This window comes from Delphinus delphis, chromosome 3 (assembly GCF_949987515.2).
Source record: "Delphinus delphis chromosome 3, mDelDel1.2, whole genome shotgun sequence".
NCBI lineage: Eukaryota > Metazoa > Chordata > Mammalia > Artiodactyla > Delphinidae > Delphinus > Delphinus delphis.
The window spans coordinates 62,593,297-62,616,222 of record NC_082685.1 but is presented as its reverse complement, the minus strand read 5'-3'; the positions used below and the strand labels follow the sequence as shown (position 1 = coordinate 62,616,222).

General features: G+C 48.4%; 1 protein-coding gene across 1 annotated transcript in view; it reads right to left on the bottom strand.

The window, feature by feature from the left end:
• Positions 1-22,926, bottom strand: part of FSTL4 (follistatin like 4) — a 431,462-nt gene that overhangs the window by 233,972 nt on the left and 174,564 nt on the right. The window contains exon 3 of the mRNA XM_060006937.1: positions 6,437-6,685. Coding sequence (XP_059862920.1) covers positions 6,437-6,685 — 249 coding nt within the window. The remainder of the gene's footprint in view (positions 1-6,436; positions 6,686-22,926) is intronic.

The window sequence follows — 22,926 nt, the reverse complement described above, 5'->3', positions numbered from 1 at the left end:
TCCACAAATATAGAGAACAGACTTGTGGTTGCAAAGGGGCCTGGGGGTAGGGGAGGGAAGGACTGGGAGTTTGGATTAGCAGATGCAAACTAGTATATACATGATGGATGAACAACAAGGTCCTACTGTATAGCACAGGGAACTATATTAAATATCCTCTGATAAACCATAATGGAAAAGAATATGAAAAAGAATATACAGATGTATAACTGAGTCACTTTGCTGTACACATAACATTGTAAATCAACTAAACTTCAATAAAATTAAAAAAAAAACACCAATATCTCTGAAGAGAGACAGCTTGGTGGCAAATGGCCACATCCCCCTGTGTGGAGCTCAAAGTGAAGGACAGGAAGGGTACAGAGAGATTCCTTTGCAAGGGCTGGGGAAGCAGCAGCGGCCTTTGGACAGAATGCAGGTGGGACCAGGAGTTGAAGGGCAATTGGAAGAAACTGGAAACAGGTAGGGGGGCTGGAGAGAAAGTAGAGGCCAATGCCCAGAGGCCAGAGCAAGCTAACAGTGGGCATGCCCCAGAGGCTCTGAGGCTTCGTCTCCAGCCTCCTCTGGCAGCTCTGGGAGATGCTGAGTTTCCCACTCCTTCCTTAGGGGAGAGGAAGTGGTCTGGCGCTCTGGTGTGCAGAGGCCCTGTGGGTTCGGGGTGACTGAGCCAGCTCTCCCGGAGAAGCTCCCAGTTGGGCCTCTTGCTGACCTGCATAGCAGGGAGGCCCAGCCCAGCAGCAGAGGCCTTTCCCACTGACCATGGCTCCTGAGTCCTCCCTCCACAAATTCTCCTGGGGGCAAAGGATAAAGCAGTCGCATCTGCTGTGAACATGACTTGCTGGGACCGAATTAAAAAGATCCCTGAAGCTGGGGGTGATTATGAAGGGTGGGCTGTAGCGACAGAGCCTGTGGAACTTGGGGCAGGTACTCGTCCTCTCCGGGCCTCCGGGTTCCCATCTGGGAAACGGGAAAGCTGGACTATCTTATCTGACACTCAGTCAGCTTGAGTTCAAATTGCCTAGGTTGGCACACAGGCCTCACTCTTACCCACTTGTCTGCATTCACTTGTAGTCTCCGTCACCATCCCCCACCCCACCGCCCCCCCCCGCCCCCCGCACCCAGGACCTGCATCTGAATCACCTGCTCTGTCCCGTCCGCACCCTAGGATGCCCTCACTCACCTTTCAAGATTCACCTCAAATGTCTCTTCTCCAGCTCCCTCCCCAGACATTCCCCTTCTCATCCTCTGGTGGACCAATCCCTCCCTCAGGCTCAACTGACAGTTCCTGAGGGCCTTTCAGGCATTCCAGAAACTTCCTCTAGACCTGGAATCAAGAGCTCTTGGTTCTTCTCTTCCATCTCTACTAGCTCACGGGGTGAACTTGGATGACTCACTGCATCTCTTTTCAAAAAGCAAGGCCGACTTATAGGGCAGGAATAGAGATGCAGGTGTAGAGAACAGGTATGTGGACACGGGGTGGGTGGGGAAGGGGAGGGGAGGGCGGGATGAACTGGGAGATTAGGTTTGACATAAATACACTACCATGTGTAAAATAGAAAGCTACTGAGAACCTGCTGTATAGCTCAGGGAGCTCAGCTCGGCGCTCTGGGATGACCTAGATGGGGGGTAAAGTGGGCGAGGGAGGTCGAAGAGGGAGGGGATGTAGGTGTGCATATAGCTGGTTTACTTCCTTGTACAGCAGAAACTAACACAACATTGTAAAACGGTTTTACTCTAATTAAAAAAAAAAAAAAACCAAGGTAGTTGGAGAAGCTGATAGAAGTTTGATCATTTGGAGGTCAAATTCCAGTCATTCGTTAAATACACGTGGAGGACAAATGTTCTTCTCTCCCCTTGTTCACAGAACATCCACACGCCTGACCTCTAAGCCCATATCCAGCGTGGTCACATGCGGGCAGGGTTCTTACAGCCTCCTGCGTCTGCCTCTCGACCGTGCCCTGATGTCTGCAATGACAACACCGTCCTCTGGAGTGCTGTGATACTGCTTAGAGAAGAGCGCTCATGATGTGACTGGTACTGCTCATTTTACGCTCACGACACCATGAGGTAGGCGCTATCATCATTCCCATCTTACAGACGCAGTGAGTGAGACAGAGCTTATGTGTCTTCTCCAAGGCGGTGTGGAACGGCCCCACGGCTGACCTAAAGGCGGTGCCTTTGGTCCTGTGCCACCTGCTCCCTCAGCATGGGCCTCTCCGCAGGCCCCAGCACCTTCCTGCTGTAGGGACCGCTCCAGCAGCGTGAAGCCAAATCCCCTAGGATGCCTGCCACCACCAACACGGCCCTGCGCCCGCTGCTCCCACACCGTGGGACGCTGAGTCTCTGGGGCTGGGCCGATACAGCTGGGAATGTGAGTAGCTCTCCCTGGCAGGGCAGAGGAGACTTGTCGAAGTGTGGAAATGCCCTGGAGGCATGGGACTCAATTTATGTTTCTAAAGCAGTAAGATGTGAAGTAACAACAACAACTAAATACCCAAAAGAAGTCTTTGGCAGCAAGATCTATCTGCTCTGCTAACTTGTAACAGATGTTTGGGTTTTTATTCCTGTGTTTAGTAACACTTAAGAAGAAAAGGTTTATTAGTGAGCCTATAGCATGTTTAATTTTTAAAATAAAAAGCGGCAACTATTTTCTCTGATTTCATAAGCCTGGGAACTCCCCTCAGAGGCACCAAAGCGTACCTACAAATTCCATGCAGGATAAGGAAGCTTAATGGTCTGTTTAGAACTGAAACCCTAACAGGCTTCTTTCTTCCATAATTTCATGGTTTGTTGGGAAAACTGCCCAACAATGACACTATCATCCGGGATAATACAAGCCAGGAGTGGTGAGTGATAGCTGAGTGGCAAGCCTGTCTTCTCCAACAGTGTAGGAGATAAAGCGTGAATTCAGAACTGAGTCAGAAAAATCATTTTAAAAGTGCCAGCTAGTATACAAACAGGAATGCCATGTCACAAGATAACTTTTAAGACACAAACTCTAGAAGAAGTTAAAGGTACAGAGAAATCCACCTACTATCTTGGTGTTCACTGGTGATATTTGGTACCGAGGACAAATGTGGCTCTAATTTTGCCCCAAGGAGAAGGAGAGACAGTATCCCACCTCCCTTGTCCCCCTGACTTTCAGCGAGTGAGACCCTGCTTGGGACGTCAGGACTGCTGGTATGGAAGCTGCCAACACCCGCTGAAGCAAGGCTGCTGAGTTCAGTTTTGATTTTCTCACCAGCTAATGATCCCTAAATGATGTTGTATTTCATTCTGTATTCACACAGTATTCCATTGCCATGGCAACGGGAATGTGATACCACAAATTTTCTTGTACATGGGCTTCGAATGCTGCGTCTCCTCCCTGGCAGAGGGGTTAGTGTCATGTCCCCAGGCGGTACCCCTGAGAACACCCTCCGCACCCCAGTGAGGGCTCAGGGGCTCTGGTGGCAGAGTGAGTGCTCTGAACTGCGGTGGCCTCGCCTAGGAACCCACCACCACGTCCCCATCCCCCTTGCTCTAGGCGCTCCAACTCCATAAGGACGGTCCTAATATAGTGACTTCTGGGGGCAGAGAAAGCCCCAGAGAGTAAAGTCATAACTTCTCTTTGTAAAGCTGGAAGGAAAAGACAGTGAAACATCATGATTTTAGAATTTTTGTTTGCATGGGAAAAAGGTGTTTTTAAGTTTCCTGGATCAACAACTCCCTGGAAATTTGGGATCATCAATGGAGCTCAAGATGGCATTAAATACTCTGCTGCCATCTTGGGGTGAGGACTGAAGGAAGTTGTCCTTTATACCCACCAGGTTTTTTCCCAAGAATCTCATCCTGCCTGCCCCCCAGCCCTCTGTCAATCCATTACACCCCGCTCCCCGTTGGAGCCATGGTTCTGGCGAAGGTGAAGAAGTGCGCTCCCAAAGCACCCTCCTAGGCCTGGCTGCCTCCGTGCCCTCCAAGGCCCTGGGACCAGTGAACAGATCTCTACTGCTTGCTGGGCATTCCCTATGGAAATGCTAGAGAAGGAGAGGCTGGCTGGCCTCCTGCCTAGGAACTGGAGCTGATGCTGAACCAGAGGCAGTGAAGGCTTCTCCATGGGGTCCAGACCCATGGGGCCAGGGCTGCAGACGGGGGAGCCCTAGCCCCAGGTGGGCATCTCCAGGATAGCCTGAGGGCCTGACTCTCAGCACGTTCCTCTCCCACTCTCCATCTACCAGCAAGCCATCCGGGCCAAAGACCTGCTGGTCAGAGCCCTTGTTCCTGCCTCTGCATTCCCCTCACAGCTTGTGCACCTCTCTGCTCCAGGCCTGAGGCCACACTGAATTAGATAAATGATGACAACAGGTGTCATTAATACCCGACACGTGTAACACACCCGGCCCACGCTAAGTGGTCTCTGTGCTGCATCTCCTTTACTTTTCTCCACGGAGCAGGTGGGAACTGCCAACAGCCCCTTTTTACAGCTGAGGAAAAGGCCCAGAGAGGCGGAGTCATGCACCCAAGGTCACAGAACTGGGCTGCAACCCCAGGTCCCTCTGGGACTTTGTAGGTACCCCTTTCCACCGAAAAGGGATCTTTTGCAGAGCGGCTCTGTCTGCCACTCAAGTGGGTGGGAATTCACAAAATCGGTGAAAAACCCAACGAATCAGAAGGATTTGGTGAATAAATTCAATCAGCACGAAGCAGAGGCAAGACCTAATCTGCCTGCCCCTCCCGCACGCTCTCCAGCTCTCCCCCAGCATCCCTCACCGTGGCAGGTTTTGTGGTGGGTGATTTTCCCTCACGGGACATAAGAAATGCTGTTTGAATAACCGACGGTGAGGGAGGCTATGCACACTCTGATGCAGAAATAAAAACCTTTAGAAAGATGCAAGTTGGGGGATACTGGAAACCGGAGAATGGAACATCAGTCTATAAAATTCAACATGGCCAATAAGGCTGGATGGAGCAAGTGGTCAAGTGTTTTAGTGCTCACGGCTGCTGAGGCATCGGCAGGCCTGGGCTGGGCAGGGCTTCCAGGCCTTGGACATATTTCCTGGGCTCATTTTGTCTTGATTCCACATTGGGCCTCACGATTTCTAAAGCACGTCAGCATTCGTGTCATAAGCATGGCCATGAAAGGGTCCAAGACTTCCCATCACAAGATAAACTCAGCTTTCTGGAGACCCGCCTGCTCCAGGACCCCACTGCCAGGGCCCGTGGACGAGGTGGGAAAGCTGCCCTTTCTCAGGGTGCAGAAGGCCCACAGACCTGGACTCCTCCACTGTGAATCCTCCTGCCACATGGTCCTGGCGCCTGTGCAAGTGAGACCACAGCTCTGCCCTTCCCTCTGGGCACCCAGGCTCCCAGCTGTGACCACACAGAAGCCCTTTTCTGTCAGTGTCACCAGCACTCTGCAGCGGGGCTCCATCCAGGCTTTCTCCTCCCCTCCCGGCCCTGCCCCACAGCATGTCTCAGACCTCATGCAGCCCCACGTGGGCTCCCCACCTCCAGCGTCCCCCGGCTCGGGCCAGTGGGCCTGTTCCCACCTGCCCAAGGCTGCTTCTCCCGTCTCACATCGTCTGATTTATTCACGTGCGGCCATTTGGGTTCAGCATCACCAATATTCCTACAGGCTGTGGCATGCACCATTCATTGAGGCCACGTGAACACGGGAATTTGCGGTCTAGCTCTCATATGCTTGAGCGTCTGTGAGTTGTTGACGTCTTGGTGCAAGGCCCTGAGCCACGTGCTGAGACTATATTCGTGCCCCAAGAGCCACGGGCTCTGCCCTTGAGGCTCTTACCATCCACTGGGAGCTGGCACTGCCCCTCTCACTCAAGCCCAGCAGAGGGCATGAACCCTTTGGCCCCAACTCCACGGACACCTTCTGAAGTCCTTGCAGGGCCTTCCTCATCTTACTCAGAGGTGTTCTGGACAGGCCAGGTGACCGCTCTAGGCCAGAGCTGGAGTGCCCACCATACTGGGAACCACTGGACCGCGGGGTCCATCCGGCCACATTCTACACACAGCATGGTCTCCTGATTCACGAGACACTGTCCGGAGGGGCCAACGTGCTCTCTGCCGCCACCTGGCAGGGCCCACCCTACGCAAGAGACCTGGGCAGTGCCTACCCTGTGCAAGAGACCTGGGCGGTGCCTTTCAGCCTGGTTCCTACTGGACACATGCTCTGCACCAACCCAGGGCTTAGTGGGCCTCCCTGGCTTCTGGTCTCCCAGGGCCTTCCTCTAAGGGCAAGGGCCTCTGGAGGTGGACACAAATGAACACGCATCTCTGAAATAATGCTGCTGCTATGTTGTTAAGACTCTTTCCTCTTTCTCTTTTTTTAAAAACACATTTAACCTGTAAGACGCAGCACCCAGGTCATTTGTCAGAAAGGCATTAGCAAATCCATGACACAACCTACGAGCATAGAAGCAGGGAGCCGTCTTCCTACCTTTAAGGAAACAGTCCTTGCTGTGGACGATGGCAATCTTCTTCCCCAGCAGGCAGGCAGCACGGTGGAGCTCACAGTGGTTTTCGTAAACCCTCCCGTCGGAGCCACACACGGGCACGTAGCTGGGACTGCAGGCCTCCAGGCACCGGCACTCGGGCTCCCCCGTCTCCCTGCTGAGCGCGCACCTGCTCCCGTGGCTGCAGAACTTCTTCCTGCAGGAGGCCGGCAGCCCACGGTGGCCGGAAAGCCCTGCCAGGCACACAAACACAGAAGGTCAGCCGTGAGCACGCAGGGGTGTGTGGCTCTTTCAGGCTGTGGTGAGCAGAGGCTGTGAAGCTCAGGCCTGGGGACTCGGGCGCCCCATGGAGCCCCTGCCCCTCTGGCGGGGGTGCTACAAGCAGTGCCCTGCCGTGTAGAACCCAGGTTTTTTGGCTGGCTCTCGCCAAACATCTCAGACACAACCCCTGCCCATCCTGGAAGGGAGGAGTAAAGAGAGGGCCACACGGTGCTGGCAAGGTACCGACGGACCCTGCTGACTGAGCGGAGGAGGGCTTTCCAAGGGACAGAGGGCTTGAGCCAAGGCTCCCGTAACCGCAGTGCAGAGAGCACTTCCCTGTCTCTGGGAGGAGACGGTGTGGGGTGGGGGGATAAGGGTAGCAAGGCGTGGTTCTGCCTTATAGACTCAGACAGCCAAGCAGAGGCGTTTTGGTCTGATATGTTAGGGACTGGGGAGCCGTGGTGGGGTCTAGGGAGTAAGGAGAAAATGGTACTCTTCTTTTTTTTTTTTTTTTTTTTTTGCGGTACGCGGGCCTCTCACTGCTGTGGCCTCTCCCGTTGCGGAGCACAGGCTCCGGACGCGCAGGCTCAGCGGCCATGGCTCCTGCGCCCAACCGCTCCGCGGCACGCGGGATCCTCCCGGACCGGGGCACAAACCCGTGTCCCCTGCATCGGCAGGCGGACTCTCAACCACTGCGCCACCAGGGAAGCCCGAAAATGGTACTCTTAAGTTTCAGGATCGGGGGGCAGCCAAGGCAGGGAGGCCAAAAGTTGACCTATTCCTCTGAGGAGAATACAGTTCTCTAGGACACAACAGCAGTGGTGGCACCAGCAGCCTTTGTCCACGGCTCAGTCCTTTCCAGCACAATCCTGCAGCCACGGGCAAGAAGGCTGAGACCATGGAAACAGCAGCTGCTGTGTTCCTTCGGGTCTCACACTTGCCATGTTGTGGTGTATCTCCTGCAGCCAACACACGCCCATAGTGAGCTCAGGCCGTGGTGTCTAGAGCTCACACAGCAAAGCAGCAGGACAGCTGGTAGAGTGGCTTATGGCTGAAAAGGTACACTTACATGGAGGGCCAAATAAGCATCTACCACCAACGTGACCCTCCTCCAAAGAGTCCAGAAAACTGGATGATTGCCACGTGGCATTAATGGCAACAGATAGCAACTTGAGAATTATAAAGGGCTATCAAGACGCAAATAATTAAAACATGAATGCAGATTTTATGGCCACAGAGGTTTTTGCTTTTAAGTTTTAATGAAATCTTCTTCAAAATATTGGCAAGACAGAATGGCCTGGGCCGTCAAGACCGAACTTTCAGCCTCAAGTCCTACCCCATGGGATTAACATGCCTAAGGAAAAAAAACAAACCTTGTTTTTGGTTGAGTCTGTTTTTCATCATTATAGATTTGAAAAGAAAAAGTCAGTTATCGGTAGATTAACTGCTTGATTCAATAACTCATTTAAATTCCTCCAGCCTTGGCAAGCTGAGAAATATTGACTTTTTCTTGAATCATAATAAACTAGAAGGTCAAAATATCTCTGAGCAGTATAAAAGTGCAGAGTGTAAGTGGGCGTGGGAATCTCCTTTGTCCACCTGGCTAACTGTTGGCGCGTCACCGCGAAGGCTAGGTGGCATTCACCAGCCCCAGCGTGCACCCTCCTGTCAAGGCTGACAGGCGGCGGGGAGCCAAGGCACTCGGCAGTGGGAGGCTCTGGGCCGGAGGCCCTTCACCCAGGGTGCTTATGGCTGCTTTGCCACGGAGTGTGTTTGATTAGTATGATTCTCCTGGGTTATTGGAAAATGGGTTATCCTGGAGAGCACCAGAGGCTATTGGAAGAAACTAACCAGCTCTAAAAATATCAGCCTTTGTTCTTTCCCACAAAGTACTGCCACTGTATCACTATTTTAATAAACTGCCCTGTGGGATGAGAAGGATACCCACTAGCCACCCCATTTTGAAGAAACAAAGCCCAACCTTCCGAGCCTCTGGTCTTTCAGTTCCTGCTTTGGTGCTTTTGCCCCGGCTGTGCTACCTGCCCAGACTGGGCTCTCTCTGGTACATCAGCTCCAATGCACCCTTGGGGTCCACTTCCTCCACCAGGTGCCTGCTGCCACCTCCAGTCCGAGGGCCCCTCTCTGAACCCCCTGACCCTGAGAGGGTCTGCCCCACTCTCTGGCCTCAGGACGCCCCACGGGTGCAGGGCCTTTGTTTTCTTGAGCCTGCCCCTCACTCAGAATTTAAGAAACACAATAGTTTTCAAAGCTGTTCTCCCTAACTGTTTCGGTGCTTAACCCCCAGGCTAGAAGCTGGGATGGGAAGGTGGAAAGGGCCCCCGCATGTAGTGACTGTTCAGGGGTGTGCCTCCCTTGCCGCCTCCACGTGGGGAGCTGGAGGGATAGAGGCATGAAGGGGAGGCAACTGTCCGTAGAGGTGGGCCTCCTCTGGGGTAAAGGGGACTAGAAACAGGAGTGGCAGTGCAGCGAGGCCCTTCAGAGACCACCTAATCCAGGGCAGGCATCAAAGGAAGGCCAGTGAGCTGTGGACGGGGGTGGGGAGAATCCTCTCTACCTGATCCTATCCCCTCTGAGATGCCCACATGCCCAGGCTGCACCCAACACCTCTGAGGACCAGCGCTGCACGTGGCGCTTCCGACGCCCAGGTTTGATCACCCTGCAGGTGTGGCTCCGAGCGCCTCCCCCACGCTGTGCTCTGAGGGGTCAGTGTTAAGAAAACAGTTGTGCCAACCTGTGCTCATCGAAGTGGCCAAGAACACTCAGGTTCTCTCTGACATGGAAATGGGCTGTTGGCAAATATTTGATTCCTAATTATTTGCAATTAAGACAAAAGTACCTTGAAAGCCCTGCACCTGCCCTTCCCAGTCTGTGGCCAGTAGGCCCCCTGAACAAGCGGAGAATGCCGTGCATGGGGGTGGCCTGGGGTCCCGACCCCGGCCTCCGAGGACGCCGGCCAAGCGTGGTTTCATTAAATGAGGCCCTTGTCACCACTTCCTCCTTGTTATGAAAACAGAATGAATTCCCCCCTCCTACCAGGACGATGATAAAACAGTAATGGGAAAGGTAACCAAGTGAGACTGCCAGCAACTGCCTACAGTATTTATGAGGACGACCATGATGCCTGAAAAAGATATAATGTGCTTAATTTATAGTCATAAAGAAAGTCATTTACCCGGGTTAGAAACTGATCATCTCACCAAATAAGCTGCTTTTCAACACTAATTAAATGTACCTGACATGGTCAGACATGGGAATTGTTACATGAAAGTGATGGTGGCAGAAGAAACAAGTCCATTTGTACCAGTCAGTGCTACAGCCTCCCTCTGCAATTCAAATAAGGATTCTCAATTTGACCGCCACAGACCAGGGATCTGCAGGTGGTGGAGGTTAGCCGTGGTGGAATCAAGCCCGCCCGACCCCAGGGGAGGGATCAGAGGGAGAAGCCTTCCTCCTTCGCCCAGAGCAGGAAGCTCCTTCCTTGGTTTCTCACCTCTGACCACAGCACAGAGCACAGACAGTTCAGTTATTTTGCCCCCAAACTCTGACTCAGTCTCTGAAACTGGTTCTTCACACAGAGTAAACCAGTGAGCTCTCCCCTCTCAGGGATCATGCCCTGAGTGGCACACAAGGGGAAACCCCTTCGAGTTCCTCTTTGGGATGCTAATTCCACTTCGGGCATGTTTGCCCAGGGCAGCATTTCACCTGAGAACTTGTCCTTGCCTACTGAGGGGAGCCCCTCTCCTTTCCCAGCCTGCGGAGGTCATTCTAGGTCTCTGTGGGCGGTGCTGCCTAGGCCCCCTCCGGCCGGCCTCAGTGTCCCAGCAAAGGGCTGGGGCTGAGACGCCCACTACCTCGCCCCACCCCTCCACAAAGCCACAGTGAGGCGATGGCTTGGCTCTACGGTGGCTGCACACTCTGCAGGGCCCGAGGCCAAGAAGAGCGGGACGTGGACGCAGAAGACGAGAGGCGACAGGTGCAGCCCCAAGTACCGGCCGCCCTGCACTCTGATGGTCTCACTGCTGCCTGCCGTGAACCCCTGTCTGGCATCGCAGTGGTCTCCAGCTGCTGCAGACAGAAGGTATTTGTCCAGGAATGAGGGGCCCACCTGTCAGCAGACATAGCCCCTTACACACAGATTATAGGCTTTATTCTCTGTGCATTGATATGGGTCCGCCGGGGAGCTGCAGCCCATCTCCTGTGTCATGGTCAGGTTCTTTAAAGACCTAGAGCGAAGAGTGGTGTGTGTACAGAGGTGTAGCTGTGTGGGCTGTATCAGGCAGGGGCTGAAGGCGATGATCCCAGTACGTGTCCCTACCTCATAGCCCCAGACATGCCCAAGGGGGTCTGGAGACAGAGCGTCTGGTAAACTTTGACTCTGTTTAGCAGAGACCATACAAGTGCCTTGGAAGTGGCTGCAGAATTTGGGTTTATGCGAGAGCCAGGCAGAGACCCAGGTCTGCAGCCAGTGCAGTTTCTACACACCAGATGCGGTGGGTGGTAACAACAGGGTGCTTCAGGAGTGCCTGCCGGCCAGCCCTCCAACCACCTATTCATCCAACAAGTACTTACGGAGCACCTCCCATGGGCCAGAGCCTATTCTAGGTGCTGGGGACACAAGGCAGACTGGGACACTGTCCTCAGGGCACTGACAGTACAGTGCAGGAAGACACACGAGAGCGTGAACAGGCAAACACACACACAAGACAAATGTGGGTTGGGGAAAAGGCCAGGAAGGAGCTAAGTAGGGCGCTGTGGTGGGCCGACTTTCATCTGAGGTCAGGGAAACCTTCTTTTTTTGGGGGGGGGGGCTTTCATTTTACTTTATTTATTTATTTATATTTCTTAACATCTTTACTGGAGTATAATTGCTTTACAATGGTGTGTTAGTTTCTGCTTTATAACAAAGTGAATCAGTTATAAATACACATATATCCCCATATCCCCTCCCCCTTGTGTCTCCCTCCCACCCTTCATATCCCACCCCTCTAGGTGGACACAAAGCACCAAGCTGATCTCCCTGTGCCATGTGGCTGCTTCCCACCAGCTATCTATTTTACATTTGGTAGTGTATATATGTCCATGCTACTCTCTCACTTCGTCCCAGCTTACCCTTCCCCCTCCCCATGTCCTCAAGTCCATTCTCTATGTCTGCATCTTTATTCCTCTCCTGCCCCTAGGTTCTTCAGAACCATTTTTTTTTTTTTTAGATTCCATATATATGTGTTAACATACGGTATCTGTTTTTCTCTTTCTCACTTCACTCTGTATGACAGTCTCTAGGTCCATCCACCTCACTACAAATAACTCAATTTCATTTCTTTTCATGGCTGAGTAATATTCCATTGTTTATATGTGCCACATCTTCTTTATCCATTCATCTGTTGATGGACACTTAGGTTGCTTCCATATCCTGGCTATTGTAAATAGAGCTGCAATGAACATTGCGGTACATGACTTTTTTGAATTATGGTTTTCTCTGGGTATATGCACAGTAGTGGGATTGCTGGGTCGTATGGTAGTTCTATTTTTAGTTTTTTAAGGAACCTCCATACTGTTCTCCATAGTGGCTGTATCAATTTACATCCCCACCAACAGTGCAAGAGGGTTCCCTTTTCTCCATACCCTCTCCAGCATTTATTGTTTGTAGATTTTTTGATGATGGCCATTCTGACTGGTGTGAGGTGATAGCTCATTGTAGTTTTGATTTGCATTTCTCTATTGATTAGTGATGTTGAGCATCCTTTCATGTGTTTGTTGGCAATCTGTATATCTTCTTTGGAGAAATGTCTATTTAGGTCTTCTGCCTTGAGAACGTGAGATTTGACCTGAGACCTGAAAGTCAGGGGGCAGAGCCCCGGGCCGGGGAGAGAACAGCAGCCTGGGGGCCCGGAGCCCTGTGTACAGAGCAAGGGGGCGGCACAGGGAGAGGCCTGGATTGCTCCCAGGCAGACCTCACTGGGGCAGAACCAGTCTGTAGAGTCAAATTTGCCGCATTGCCCAGCTGTACCCCCGGGGAAGTGGGGTGACTCTGGTTCCCTGGAAGCCTGCAGTCAGCTCTTGGGAACTGAATGTTGGAGGGAGGCCCCATCTCCTGGCGTTCAGCACTCCTAGCTCCACGCCTGGCTGAAAGGGTCCGTCCTCAAACACCCTCACAGGCCACAAGGCTCTTAGCACCTCACAGGCTGCTGGTGGGGACGAGAAAAGCTCTCCTGGTCTCTCAGCACTGGCCCCCTTGGTGGCAACCTCCATATTCTCTGGGTGACCTGAGTACTGCGGCTGCCCTGGGTCCACCTCTGCCCTGCAAAGTCTCATTCACGCTCAAGGGTTGGAAAGAGAATCTGCAATTCCTCCCAGGGAGATGTGCATTTCCAGTAGTACCCAGCCCAGGGGCTGTTGCTTAAAGTAACTCCTAGTTACGGAGTAAACGGTAAACTCCTGTTTACTGAGGCGTGCCAATGGCCAGGCACCATGCCTAACACTTACATGAGCTCATCTAATCCTCATTTCATCCTCGTAACAGCCCTGTGAAGTAGACACACAGGCCTCACTCTGAATGTATTTGTATATGTGCCCATTTTACAGACTGGGGAATACGAGTAAAGCAGTGACATGCCTATGGTCAGACAGCAAGCAGGTTGTAGGTGGTACAGCCTAGATGTGAATGAGTCTCACCTCAAATCCCTCGGACTTGGGATAATCTGCTCAGTCAGGAATACGATCCCTGCCTCAAGGAACTCAGGCCAGGAGGGTTCAGATGTCCATAGTCTGAGCTTCTCCAACATCAGGACACATGCAAATGTCCGCAGCCCTGGCCGGTAGGCTTTCTGCGGCTGATTATGCAGCTAGGAGGCCAATTTAGCAAATTCTCTGAGGGCTGGAGGTTTACAGAGTCACAGGAGGAAGCGCTGCTTGGATCTTCGAACATCGAATCCCAAACCCACTCCTCAAGCACGGACACCGGGTCCGCGACCCCCTCCCTCCGTTATGATGTCTTTCAGCTCCAGTGGCCCCCTGCTCCCCTCCTCTGGGCTTTTCCCCTGAAATTGTTCAGGTGACTAGTGGGCAGACGTGATGTTCTCTCAGTGACCACACAGCACAGCCTAAGCTGAGAGCACTGTGTGGAAGTTTGACCAGCTCGGAAACACGTGACCAATTTTCCAGCTCCCAAAGCTTAACAGCACCATATGGTTACCCATCACTGGAAGGTAACTTAACCTGTTCCGTGTATGGCTCACAGATACTAAATTAAGGTCTGACAAATTGGCTTCAAAACACACCACTAAGTCAAAGCCAGAAATGCCTGGCACACGGACAGAGGAAGGAGGACCTTTAACCCTCAGCGGGCTCTCAGTTCTGCCTGAGGAATTTGATTCTAACCAATTCTGCATCAAGCCAAAACACAGACTAGGATGCTACACACTGTCCAAGGTCCCTGGGCAGGGCTTCTGAAGACAGTTACTTCCAGTCAGGGATGAAGAACATAAGTGCCAAAGTATACTTTCCAAAAACTTGAAAACAGGACTCTGATGAGAATAAAAAATAAGCAAGTGTTAAAGATATACTCAACTCAGTAATGAGGGACCTGCAGGAGGGTGCAGCTGGTTCAAAGGAGAGTTGGAGGAGGTATACAGGTATTGGAGAGAGAAGGTAGGATGAGATAGCCAGGAGAGTCACACCGCCAGGTAATGACCTACAGGGCAAGAACACCATACTGTCTGGGGGTTATTTTTTCCACCAGAAAGAAATAGTTTGCATCTTTACTGGAAACAAATCTGTAAGTTAACATGTAACTGCATAGTCTGGGCCTTTAATTAACACAAAATAGTGAGTTGAACAAAAGTACAACTCTGTAGCATGGATCAGTATATCGTTTTTATACTGCTAAAACATGTTCCCATATGACATGGGGAGAACTTGCCACCCTCCCTTGTCCTTATTCTCAAGCGCTGGATAATTTTCCCAATGCCACAAAGTGCCTAAGATGTCATCTGAGTCGGCTGCCAGGACTTTCACCCTTGCCTCCTACCTGGGGCAGCTCCTTCTTCTGGAGCCCCCAGCCTCACAAAAGACCCCAGAGGGAGGAAATGAGACCCCAAACCACTGAGCTCAGCTCTGCTGAACTCTCACGTGCTGAAAGGCACCTGGTGTGGGAGGGTGAGAACAAGCTGGAGCCGGTCGGGTGCGAGTGAACCCATCTTAGTGCTCACGTGAACCCTGAACCGCATCTGGGTTTCAAGCAACCCGTGGTTAAACCTCACATTGACCCAGCCCTGGGCTCCTGGCCTTGTTAGCTGTGTGATTCCAGGCAAGTTCCCCACCCTCTTTTCCCTCTAATTTAAAAATGAGGATAACAATGGTTTGCCCTTCACAGGATTTTTTTTTTTTGAGGATTAAATGAGCTGATTCATGTGAAGGGCTTGGCACATAGTAAGTGCTCAATTCAGACATTTGGAATTACTGACAGGTTGAATAAATAAGACTGAAAAATAAAGCCATTTGGGTTTACTGATATAAGTGTATACAAGTGTGGGCTGGTTACAGTCTTCAGGAGGCCTGCCTTAATGAAAAGGGAAGCATATTTATATTGAAAGTATTGCCTGGTTTTAAAAGGCAGACTCACAAAAAAAAAAAAAAAAGGCAGACTCACAATAGCATGCTTCATAATATCTCGAAGAAATGCTTCCCTTGCAGTTTCCCTTACATTGGGAGTTTGGTTGACCCAAGTAAAGTCTGCCCAGCTTCTGAGGGAGTCTGAAATCACACATTCTCAGGGCACAGTGAACAGCACTGGCCTGAAGCCCAAACGCAGCAGGCTCTACTCCACACCTCAGGGTCCCTGCCAGGCGAGCCCAGAGCTCAGTTTCAAAGGTAGCCATGGCACGGGCCCTGGTCCTGTGAACGTCACAGGCCCACTTACCTCACTCAGTCCTGGTGTATCTCTCCCCTCTGGGAGCCCTGTGCACCAGGGCTCTATATTGTATGATGATAGTAAAGCTACCTGACTCACGATTTCTAAGAGCGTTCTCCCTGGGGCCTCCCACAGGCATACTCCACTTAAAACGGGCTCCAAGACTGCTGGCCTGGAGCTTTTTCTAGCTGTTTGCCAGCGCGCAGCACTTCTCACCCCCTGCTCCTGTGGCTCCCCTGACAGAAGAGCAGGCCCTGGGGCAGGGCCTCCGCAGCCGGACTTCACAGTCACCCAGAGCTCCAGGGCGGGCATGCGGTAGTCCCTGTGGCTTCAGGGCAAAGATCAGGTTCTACTTCTGCTGTTCAGAGCTCGGCACAGGGCCTGGCACAGAGTGGGCTGCGGAAAACGCCAGGTGAAAGACAGAATCTGATTAGGACACTACAGAGACCCAAGACGGCTTGCTAGAGATCTGAGTAATCAGAAATCAATGGTTCCAAAGAGACAGACATGGCGACACCATGAGTAATAGAAGGAGTGGAGGCTGTGGACAGCATTTGGGTGGGAGACTAGAGACCTGGGTTCTGTCCGGGTTCTACCAAAGCAAGTCTCTTTCACACCTGAGCCGCAGTTTCCTTATCGGTAACATGAGGCAGTGTCTAGAAATTCCTTGAGACTGAATTTAGGGTGTCTATAAAAGCCTGTGTTCTAACTTGCACATCTTTTGGCTGTAATAAAACTACAATAATCCCTTCTTTTTCTTTTTGCCTCTATTTGCCCTATCAAGCTACTTCAACTGGCCTCTGAAGGGTTATTTCAGAGACGAACTTGGGAGGAAAAGCTGCATAAAAATGTGAAGCACAATAGGATTTTTGCCCTTGGGAGAGTTTCTTTTACAAAATGCTTTTGTTTTAGAGTACTTCCTCCAAATATACTCCTATCCCCAAGTTCCTGTTCCTCTCCAGTTCGCATCTGTCTTATTCTCTGTCACCAGGGCCCTCATTTTTCCTCCTGTACTGAGCTCCCTTGTCACTTTCTCTAGCTCCTCGGGGCTCCCTGTGTCTTCCAGCTGAGAGGGCCAGTTGCTGCTGCTCTCAGTGGGTCTTCACTCTCTCCCTGATGCCTCATTACGTGGGTTTGTTCCTGCTTCTCCACCAACTAATGATTCAAGGCCATGACACCTCGGACTGCCTCTAATTATTTCAAGGATTATTGTAAAGATGCTCAGCGTGAGCCACCAGGATGTTCCCCAACACTTTAGACCTATGACCGCAGAGGGGATGCTAAATCCTTCCAGGGCCCTTTACCTGCCGTACAAGTGCTGCCCCCAGCTCAAGGCATTATCTTGGTAGATCACTGGTCTTTGTGATGTATATTATAAACAGAGAGAATAATATGTACTTCTTGACCATTCTTTTAAAAAAATGAAGCACAATGAAAATATCTAATATTAGCACAGAAAAATTTAGTACTTTCAATCAGAAGGGTATCAGTTTCTCCTCTCAAAGATCGGCCCTTTTCTCTCATTGGGATTAGCAGCCATAAAAATATTTGCTGGATAATATCAAAATAAAGCTTAGTAATAGTATCAAATAGGTAATAGGTAATAGGTAATTCCTCTGGTTTGCCTGAACCAAGTGGCTGCTGAGGCCTCTGGCAGGTGGGCCTAAGGGCTCAGGGAGGCTGGCTATCCTGGCTGAATGGGTCTCCCCCCAGGACCAGGAGAGCACATGCTGACCAGAGAGCAGGAGGTTTCTTCCAGGTGTCTCCGCAGGGGCTCGACAACCTGTCTACTCCCACATAAAGGCCCTCAGGACCAGCCGCCCCTTATCAGGGCCCATCTGGGAGACCACTACTGCATTAGAGTCCTTCAGCGTCTGAACTTGAGCTCCAGGGAGCAGGCAGTGGACCATAACCACGGACACTAGGGGGTCCAGCCTCCAGGGGGAGGAGGAACAACCAGAATCAGAGCTGCTGGAGCTGGATAACAACTTCAACAGAGACAACAAACTATCAAAACTCCAGGAGAAGTGACTACAGCACAGAGGTGGTTTTCAAGAGAGTTGTGATTTTTGAACCAAAAAGAAAATCAGAGGAATTTAAAAAGAGAATGGTCAGTATTGGGACTCAAATTAGTGGCCTCCAAGATCAAGTAGAGTACATATCTCAAAGCCCAGAGCAAAAATAGAAAAAAAACCTCTAAAATACAGTAGTCATTCTAAATAAAAACTTTAAGGAAAAAAAGCACGGAGGACAATTTCCAAATACGTCCTTTTAAATGACCAACCACTGTTTCAATTAAAAATCAGGAGCCAGGCTTCTCTGGTAGCACAGTGGTTGAGAGTCCGCCTGCCGATGCAGGGGACACGGGTTTGTGCCCCGGTCCGGGAGGATCCCACATGCCGCGGAGCGGCTGGGCCCTTGAGCCATGGCCGCTGAGCCTGCGCGTCCGGAGCCTGTGCTCTGCAACGGGAGAGGCCACAACAGTGAGAGGCCCGCGTACCGCAGAAAAAAACAAAAACAAAAACAAACAAAAATCAGTAGCCAGACAGGGATACTTGTCATCACCATTTTTATTCATAAAGGGAGTGTAGTAAGACAAGAAAATGAAATATTAGTAAAAATTTGGAAAAGACAACTAACAATTATCTCTTTTTGCTGATTGTATATCTATATACTTAGAAAACTAAGGGGCTCTAGTGCAAAGATATGAAAATTTTAAGAGAATTATTATGAGGTGGTTAGACAGATGATAAATATGCCAAAATTAACCATTCTTTTCTTCACTAGCAAAATAATTAGAAACGAGAAAGGGAAAAGAGTCCACTCATAATAATGATAAGACTATAAAAGATAAGACTATATTGGTACCAGATAACCAAGAAAAATAAGAAAAAGAATAATGAAGGGGGATGTGCCTTTCCAGATATCAGAACATCAAACCAGAAAGCTGTTATGATCAAAGCAATATGATAACGAGTGAGGAATAGACAGATCAATGACTGTAGTTGTGACAATAAAATAGAAGAGGGGATCCAGAAATAAATCCCTGTGTATCTGAAAAGTCGACGTATGACAAGAGTGGCTACTGCATGGGGTACATGATAGTCATTTGATAAATGATGTTGGGGTACCTAGCTATCCACCTGGAATAAAATAACATCAGAACCCTATTTCACACCACATAAAAGTCAAATTCAAGTAGCTGTACATGTTTAAGTTATTCTTATTAAATAATGAGTGGATGGATATAAAAGAACAGTTACATACTTTGTGGACAGCATAAGCATTGCAGCACGATGAACAACTATGTACTCACCTACCCATTTAAAGAAAAAGAACAGTTTCATTAGTTTTGAGTTCCTCCGATACTATACCCTCATTTCCACTCAGAGGTAAACATTATCTGGACTTTTTTGTTTATTATTATTTTGCTTTTCTTTGTAGTTTGGTCTCATCTTTGCATTTCTATGCAATATACTGCTTTTTTTTTTACATGTTTCTGAACTTTACAGAAATGAATCACATTGTATTTATTTACCTGAGAAGTTACCTATTTGCTCTTGCACTATGTTTTGTTTCATCCACATCGTTGCATATACCTGTAATTCGTTTTCACTTATGTTGCCCATTGTACACACATGTCATTATTCATTTATATAGTCTATTTAGGTTGTTGATTGCCTTTTCCCATGGTCCTCTTTCTCTCTTTTATTTCTTTATTTTGGATTGAATACTTCACCTTTCATTCTTTCTCTTCTAGTCATAAAAATTGAACATACTCTTTTTATTCTTCTACTCTTTACTCCATAAATTAAAAAATGTATAAATTAACCCAAGTCTGAAGTTAACCAATAACTTTACCCTTTGGATCATTTTAAGACCTTTCCTTTGGTTTTCTGCAGTTTCTCTATGATGTAAGTACGCATATTTCTTTGCTTTTGTTCTGCCTATAATTCATTGGGTTTCCTGGAAGTGAGGATTCATGTCTTTCATCAATTTGTGGAACTCGCAGCCATCTTCCTTTAGATACTGTCTCTGCTCCATTATTTCTCTCCTTTTTCAGGCATTCTGATTAGACACGTGTTACAAGTTCTCATTCTATCTCCATATCTCTTATCTCTTTCACCTTCCCCATATTTGGTTTCTCTGTGCTGCATTCTGTGTAATTTTTTCAAATTCATCTTCTAGCTCCTGAATTCCCTCTTTGGCTTTTTCTAGTCTACTCTTACATTCTCCCATTGAGTGTTTAACTTTGAATTTTTATTTCTAGAAGTTCTATTTAGTTCTTCATGAAGATGAATGGTCATCTGTAGAATCTCTTGATTTTCAACCATATTCCAATCTTCAAAAAATATTAAACATACATATTTTATTTTCTGTGTCACTTTGCTGTTTACGCTGGTTGTTACATGGTGCTTCCCCCCATGGTGTTTTAAGATTTTTTTTTAAAAGAATGAGCTCACATTTCCCGGAAGTCGATCTGTGAAAATTCAGGATGCACAGTTTGAAGATGGGCTCATCTTGATTGTGCCAGGCATTCAAGGACTCCATCATTCCGGGTTAAACTCAATTTTATGTTTGAGATTTTACAGACGACCTAGGTAGTTTGCATCTGAGCTGTAATTTCTTGTGGAGATCAGCATATGGTTATATGTTATCATGGGATATTTTCCCTCTCTGCTCTCTAATTTTGTGCCAAGATTTGAGACAAGCACATTTCCTTGCACTTGCTTGGGACAGGGTGTGTTTCTTTCTTGTTTAACCCTCCACTGTGGATGTAACGCTTTGGAGTTTCAGGTTTATAATGGGAAGGGGGAAATTTTTCCAAATATGTCTACCTTGGAAGGACCCTGGGATTTGTCCTTGCTGCCCTGAATTATGTTGGGTGTGCAAACCAAAGCTAAGGTTCACCCATTTTGGCAAAAGCCCTCCAGGTAAAGCCAGCTTCATAGCTACATGACCTCTCTAGGTTTCTGATTTCAGTTGCTTTTTTAACCTGTAAGTATTCCTTACATTCTTACCAGCACATCAAAGCTTAAAAGAATTTATAAATACATTTCTCTGCCCATTGCCAGAGGCAGAATTTAGATTATGACTTTAAAAACTTTTACATAACAATTTAAAAAACTGAAGTAAATACAGGGGTATGACATTCAACACAGCATTAGCTAGCTCTTTGGAAAGTGGCTGAGAACTGCTGTGCCACAGAAGAGACTCAGGAAAGGCTGGGGTCATTGCCAGATAGCCTATTGTAATTTTCCTGAGTCCACCTGCGTGTTTAAAGCAAACTTAAGCCCTTCCATCACCAGAAAGTTAAAAATTAAAGAGAAGTCTATGAATGGGGTGCAGTGGAAAAAAAGAAAAAGACACAGTTGTCCCCAATAACCTATGTCCCTATCTGCCACCTCAAAGCCCAGAGCAGGTCCTCTCAGGAGCAGTATTTTTCTCAGTATACAGATGTGGCTGGTGACAAATACAAGGAGAGTGACTGGCCACTTTTGGACCACTTGTGATAAAAGAAATAAAAAGATTGAGTTGAGTTTGAAGTATCTTCTGAATAAACAATGCCTTTAGGCACCGTATGGGTCTCCGACCTTTAATGTCATCTGATCTCTAGTTTATACTGACCAAAGCAAACCTGCTTTCGATTGGTCCTGCTCTCTGGAGGCAGCAGCATCAGAGTGAGGGCTTTACTCTCACTGACATATTTCTACCCAAAGCCTGGGCAGAAGTCGCTCTGTAATAGGTGTTGGCTCAACCTTATTTACAGTGGCAAAATGGAACAATATTAAAAATCAAAATGTCCTTCTAAGCAGGTCTTATTAGCCAAAACAAAATTATTTTTGATTTGTGACAACTAGCATACTTATCATCTCAACTCTAAACATGTCAGAATGACTTTTGCTTTTTTAACTGAAGGAGAGAAAATTCTAATGATATTTTAACTTCAAAAATTCATAGTTAAGAGGTAGGCAGCAGAGTATAGTGGTGGCCAGGGGGCGGGGGTGGGGCACCACAAGGAAGGGGACCAAAGGATGATGGCCAAGTTGGTTCTGGTAGGAAGCTGCACTGGGCAGTGGCAAGGTGGAATTAGGACCCACAGAGGAAGGTGGGGTCAGGACATTATTTTATATACAGAGGGACCTAGTAATGGATGAATACCTTGAGGATAATGGGAGCCAGGTTTCTCATTGAAGAAGAGAGTTATAAATATGAAAAGAGGGAAGCTAGCAGGAACCCTATAGAATGAGCCTTGTATATATGTGTGTGTGTGTGTGTGTGTGTGTGTGTGTATTTCCTGTATCTCTTTTCTGAGAGGGTCCAGGAGCAGCAAAACTCCAGTGGCAAGGAGCACATTTTACTCTCAGTCTTGGTTTCTAAATGCAATTCACCACTAATGGGAACCAAAGCTCTTTGAAGAAATGGCTTATTCCAGAGAAGGGGCAGGGAAAGTATAAGAAGAGCCCAGAATATCTTGTTGTGCCAGAAAGTAATGAAAAACTTTCTTACATATCAAAAGACGGGACATATCAAAAGACACAGAAGCTAGTTTGAAGAAGCTCCCACTGGCCAAATCTGGGATATTTTGGGCATGAAAATAAATAATGACAGCAGCAGATAATATCCCACTGAATAAACAGAAATCTACAAATCCAGACTGATTTTTTAAAAGTGAGCAAATAAATGGGGAAACAGAAAATTCTTCCAGTGGATTACAGTAGAATTACAGTAGAATTTCAATTAATAAAAGTAGAAGAAATCAAGGAATTAGAAAATTTTCATTTGGCAATGATAGTACTAATTATTTCAAACCAAAAAAAATCAATAAATGCTAAAACTAGTGGGTGAAAGAGGAATAACAGGATATTTACATAGTTTCAAAATAGCTCATCAGAAAACATTGATTAGTTTTAAAGGAAAACCGAGCAACTTTACAGTGGAGAAAGCTGGCAGATATCACCTTATTCAAGTGATCGAAGTTAACCTCACCAGTGATGGGAGAAGTTGACATCAATTCTTAATTGCTGGGATGCAGGAGAAGTGCTCATCATAACTTCACTTATATTCTTGCCAAAATTTCATAACCTCAAGTCACAAGGAAACATTAGAAAAACCCAAATTGAGAGACACTATTAAAATGACTGGCCTATAATTTTAAAAAAATGTTAAGGATATGAAGGTCAAGGAAGGATTGAAGAACTGTTCTGAATTGAAGCAGGCTGAAGACAGATGACAGCTAAATGTAATGGGTGATCTGGTGTGAATTCTCTTACTAAAAAGGAT